Source organism: Mizuhopecten yessoensis, unplaced genomic scaffold (genome assembly GCF_002113885.1).
Source record: "Mizuhopecten yessoensis strain PY_sf001 unplaced genomic scaffold, ASM211388v2 scaffold7461, whole genome shotgun sequence".
Lineage (NCBI taxonomy): Eukaryota > Metazoa > Mollusca > Bivalvia > Pectinida > Pectinidae > Mizuhopecten > Mizuhopecten yessoensis.
The window spans coordinates 511,443-517,794 of NW_018407059.1; the positions used below are offsets into that span (position 1 = coordinate 511,443).

The 6,352-nt window shown below is 30.4% G+C and overlaps 1 protein-coding gene across 1 annotated transcript in view; it reads right to left on the reverse strand.

Moving 5' to 3' along the window:
- The window catches only part of LOC110453576 (beta-1,3-galactosyltransferase 1-like), a 9,440-nt gene extending 5,895 nt beyond the window's left edge, over nt 1-3,545 (reverse strand). The window contains exon 1 of the mRNA XM_021502555.1: nt 3,462-3,545. Coding sequence (XP_021358230.1) covers nt 3,462-3,491 — 30 coding nt within the window. The 5' untranslated portion in view covers nt 3,492-3,545. The remainder of the gene's footprint in view (nt 1-3,461) is intronic.
- Nucleotides 3,546-6,352: the final 2,807 nt, after the last annotated feature.

Sequence of the window (6,352 nt, forward strand, 5' to 3'; positions counted from 1 at the left end):
AATGTCACTACTTATGATGTGTATATAATGTCACTACTTATTTTGGTAACATAATGTCACTACTTATGATGTGTATATAATGTCAATACTTATGATGTGTATAGAATGTCACTACTTATTTTAGTAACATAATGTCACTACTTATGATGTGTATATAATGTCATTACTTATGATGTGTATAAAATGTCACTACCTTTTTTGGTAACATAATGTCATTATTTATGATGTGTTTATAATGTCACTACTTATTTTGGTAACATAATGTCACTACTCATGATGTGTATATAATGTCACTACTTATTTTGGTAACATAATGTCATTATTTATGATGTGTATATAATGTCACTACTTATGATGTGTATTTAAGGACATTACTTATGATGTGTATAAAATGTCACTACTTATTTTGGTAACATAATGTCATAACTTTGATGTGTATATAATGTCACTACTTATGATGTTTATATAATGTCACTACTTATTTTGGTAACATAATGTCACTACTTATGATATGTATAGAATGTCACTACTTATTTTGGTAACATAATGTCACTACTTATGATGTGTATATAATGTCACTACTTATGATGTGTAAATAATGTCATTACTTATTTTGGTAACATAATGTCACTACTTATGATGTGTATATAATGTCACTACTTATGATGTGTATATAATGTCATTACTTATGATGTGTATAGAATGTCACTACTTATGATGTGTATAGAATGTCACTTCTTATGTTGGTAACATAATGTCACTACTTATGATGTGTATATCATGACATCACTTATGATGTGTATACAATGTCACTACTTATTTTTGTAACATAATGTCATTACTTATGATGTGTATATAATGTCACGACTTATTTTGGTAACATAATTTCACTACTTATGATATGTATATATTGTCACTACTTATGATGTGTATTTAATGTCATTACTTATGATATGTATATAATGTCACTACTTATTTTGGTAACATAATGTCATTACTTATGATGTGTATATAATGTCACTACTTATTTTGGTAACATAATGTCACTACTTATAATGTGTATATAATGCAACTACTTATGATGTGTATTTAATGTCATTACTTATGATGTGTATATAATGTCACTACTTGTGATATGTTTATAATGTCACTACTTATTTTGGTAACATAATGTCATTACTTATAATGTGTATATAATGTCACTACTTATGATTTGTAAAAAATGTCACTATTTATGATGTGTATATAATGTCACTACTTGTGATATTTTTATAATGTCACTACTTATTTTGTTAACATAATGTCACTACTTATGATGTGGATATAATCTCATTACTTATGATGTGTATATAATGTCATTACTTATAATGTGTATATAATGTCACTACTTATGATGTGTAAATAATGTCATTACTTATTTTGGTAACATAATGTCACTACTTATAATGTGTATATAATTGTCACTACTTATGATGTGTATAAAATGTCACTACTTATTTTGGTAACATAATGTCATTACTTTCACTACTTATGATGTGTATAAAATGTCACTACTTATTTTGGTAACATTATGTCATTACTTATGATGTGTATATATTGTCACTACTTATGATGTGTATTTAATGTCATTACTTATTATGTGTATATAATGTCACTACTTATTTTGGTAACATAATGTCATTACTTTCACTACTTATGATGTGTATAAAATGTCACTACTTATTTTGGTAACATTATGTCATTACTTATGATGTGTATATATTGTCACTACTTATGATGTGTATTTAATGTCATTACTTATGATGTGTTTAAAATGTCACTACTTATTTTGGTAACATAATGTCACTACTTATGATTTGTATATAATGTCACTACTTATTTTTGTAACATAATGTCACTACTTATGATGTGGATATAATCTCATTACTTATGATGTGTATATAATGTCACTACTTAGTTTGGTAACATAATGTCATTACTTATGATGTGTATGTAATGTCACGACTTATTTTGGTAACATAATGTCACTACTGATGATGTGTATATAATGTCACTACTTAGTTTGGTAACATAATGTCATTACTTATGATGTGTATATATTGTCACTACTTATGATGTGTATATAATGTCTCTACTTATTTTTGTAACATAATGTCACTACTTATGATTTGTATATAATGTCACTACTTATGATGTGTAAATAATGTCATTACTTATTTTGGTAACATAATGTCATTACTTTCACTACTTATGATGTGTATAAAATGTCACTACTTATTTTGGTAACATTATGTCATTACTTATGATGTGTATATATTGTCACTACTTATGATGTGTATTTAATGTATATAATGTCACTACTTATTTTGGTAACATAATGTCATTACTTTCACTACTTATGATGTGTATAAAATGTCACTACTTATTTTGGTAACATTATGTCATTACTTATGATGTGTATATATTGTCACTACTTATGATGTGTATTTAATGTATATAATGTCACTACTTATTTTGGTAACATAATGTCATTACTTATAATGTGTATATAATGTCACTACTTATGATTTGTAAAAAATGTCACTATTTATGATGTGTATATAATGTCACTACTTGTGATATTTTTATAATGTCACTACTTATTTTGTTAACATAATGTCACTACTTATGATGTGTATATAATTGTGTATAAAATGTCACTACTTATTTTGGTAACATTATGTCATTACTTATGATGTGTATATATTGTCACTACTTATGATGTGTATTTAATGTATATAATGTCACTACTTATTTTGGTAACATAATGTCATTACTTTCACTACTTATGATGTGTATAAAATGTCACTACTTATGATGTGTATATAATGCACTTCTTATGATGTGTTTATAATGTCATTACTTATGATGTGTATATAATGTCATTACTTATAATGTGTATATAATGTCACTACTTATGATTTGTAAAAAATGTCACTATTTATGATGTGTATATAATGTCACTACTTAGTTTGGTAACATAATGTCATTACTTATGATGTGTATGTAATGTCACGACTTATTTTGGTAACATAATGTCACTACTGATGATGTGTATATAATGTCACTACTTAGTTTGGTAACATAATGTCATTACTTATGATGTGTATATAATGTCACTACTTATTTTGGTAACATAATGTCACGACTTATTTTGGTTATATAAATTCACTACTTATTTTGGTAACATAATGTCACTACTTATTTTGGTAACATAATGTCACTACATATTTTGGTAACATAATGTCATTCCTTATGTTGTGTATACTAGTATGTGTCACCAGTCATTATTTACGCCAGCAGCTGGAGATGAATTAGTTTGAGGAAATTTTAATCTGTTTCAATTGGAAATAATAATGGTATAGACCGTCTCATCTGTTAAATATGGTGAGAAAATATTGATGAACTCGAAAATGACTTACCGGTATGTGTGTAAATTTGCCGACGTCCATTCCTGTCGATTCTACTTGTCCCTCTGGATGTTAAGAGATCGACCTGTACATTTATATTATTGATCTGTTCATTTAGTCAGTTGATATATATATACCGATTGTTATCATAACTACTTCGGTATTCGAAGTTTTATTTTGGACGTGTGACCTCTGTTATCAGGGGAACTCCTTTACCCTGATACAAAAGATTCTTTGTGTCCACCACAATGTAGCACTGATACCATACAAAGCATCCGCTTGGTTCTAAATCTGCGTATACTTTTCAAATTGAATTGAAGTGCGTATGGTTTAACCCTTTTCCTCCACAATTAAGAGGGTAGAAAATAAACGTGATAGGCAGAACAGTATGCAATCCTCCGGCTCCATTGTAAGATAGTAAGTCACTGACGTGGACCGAAAACCCGGTGCACGCGACCTCCTGCACATCAGGTAGTTACACCCATTTAATTGTTACACTCGTGTGAGTACAGTTATGTTGAATAATTAATAGATCTACTGTATTACCGCAGGGGCCTGTTATTAGTAGATATGTTCAAAGTTCAAATATTTTATTTTCGTGTCAAACAAATAAAATCACAATACATATATACCTTTGAAAATAAAATGTGTCTAGCCAAAATGACTTATTAGACATGTTATAAGAACAATCACACTATTTACTATCTTCAGACATGTACTGTTATTAACCAGTCATTGTAAAAACAATTGTGCTTGATTAAATTTTATATGTTTGGATATTTCAGCGGCGACGATATTTTCGCGATTTCACGTCTCAGTAACGTGAGTAAGTTTGATTATAATGTGAGTGTCCTTAACCACGAGATCTCCACAATACGGAAATGATTCTAAATATGGAGACATTTTACATGCGATTTCCTGTGTGTGCACAGTTGCAAATTATGACGAATGGGATACGTCTGGCACAGAGCCATCTTCGAATACATTTTAAAAAGGAGTACTTTTAGAACCCTGCTCCCGCGAAAGTTCAAGCACTGGAAGCATTCTTACATGTGTCAAAGATAGTAAATAAGAAAAATGAAAAACAGAAATGACTTCATAAAGGAAATCGATGACCATTGTCAAAAGAGGCATTCTATCGAAATGTCGACCACGACCTAACATTAGAACACGTAAAAAAAATGCTGGGTAAATAGAATCTAATTTGAAAATTAAAAAAGACACACATAAAAAAAAAACATGTAAATACAGCCGTCACTAGGATAGTCATAAGCGGAGTTACCAAACAGGACACAACTAAGACAACTTGAAAAGAAAATGTCTAAATTGAGCGTAGCTTTCGTTAATATCTGATATTTACTGATTTAGAATGAGATAAGATAAGCCTTATATAAAGTTGGCAAGTCGAAGGATAACAACAAAACACAAGCTCTAATAAGATTTTAAGACCGACATAACAATTATTGGAGACCAGGGCAAGTTCGGCCCATTTTTTTACGTTCGTTTTGGGCAGTATAGTAGCACCGTCCGTTTTTGAGGAATTATTTATTTTTTCCTGTCGAAGATTGGATGGCTGAACGAGACCCGCAGGCATTCGGGTAACGTTTAATTATGACGTTATATTTTAATTCCTACTCAAGTTGGACTCAATGCAACTACCAAATGTAACCTGTTTCATTTGCCGATGAATTTGACCAGATTAACATTGCATGTGCGTATGATTTTGCGAAGGGAGATAACTATTGACATGTTTAAACATGTGACATGTGTGCATACACTTCACTTGTCATTTGTCTGATGAAGGTGACAGAGTACAAGCCGTACTAGTATGTCATCCAAACGTCACACATAAACACGTACTGGTTGTGCAACAAGAACGTTTCTTAAACACTGTCAAATTTTAATTACGCTATTATAGGCCCGTCCAAATTTTGACCGGACGTTTTATGGTATGGGAGCGTCCGTCCGTCTGACCATACAATGGTTTCCGCAAGACAAGTTGCTTAAATATTGTTCAATGTTGGTAAACCCTTGTATGTATGTACAATATACAAAGACAGGTTAAATTTGAATTCGAGCAAAATCAGTGCATAATCATTTAGCGTACTGTGCTCTAATTGATTAATTTCCAAACTTGAGTTTCCGCAAGCTACATGTAATCACCTTCATTATCGTACAATTTAAGACTTGGTATATTATATGAAGACTGAGGCTAAGTTTGTGATTGAACGAAATCTGCGCATAATTTATTAAAATACCGTATTCTGATTGGTTCAAATATGACCGGATTTTGATGGAACTTAGTCATGATTTATATTATACAATGACAAAGGCTTACATGTATCTCAAAGGTTAGCAAAACCTGCACGTAATTTATGACCTTACTGCTATCTGATTGGTAGACAGTTTCCGCACAAAAACTTTGATACTTGGTCAATATTTACACTTTTAGTAATAGAGAAATCTCTATTGCCATTGATGACCAACTTATTAAAGCCCGGCAGGGCTCTATGTAAGTTTGCCAGCAATAGAAATGTGTGTTATATGACCATAACAATATTTGTTAAAATATTCATTATTCATATGTACAGGTATCTGCTTTTTCTCTCGGAAACATTTTGTGACACGTAATTGTTTCATGTTTGTGTCTCGATAAAGGTTGAATTGCTTTAATAATGTAGCATATTCCATTGCTAGTGCTACATGTATTACTATTCCGTCTTTGCGTATTGCAGAGTTATCTTCTCTTGTGAGCAGGTATTGATTGTTACGTCATTGGTTTGTGTGAGAAAATTACGTCGTTTTCTCAAAAATTGATGACGTTACTCTCAAAAACAAATGACGTAACAATCAAAACCTGCTTACAAGAGCAGATAACTCTGCAATACGAAAAGACGGAATAC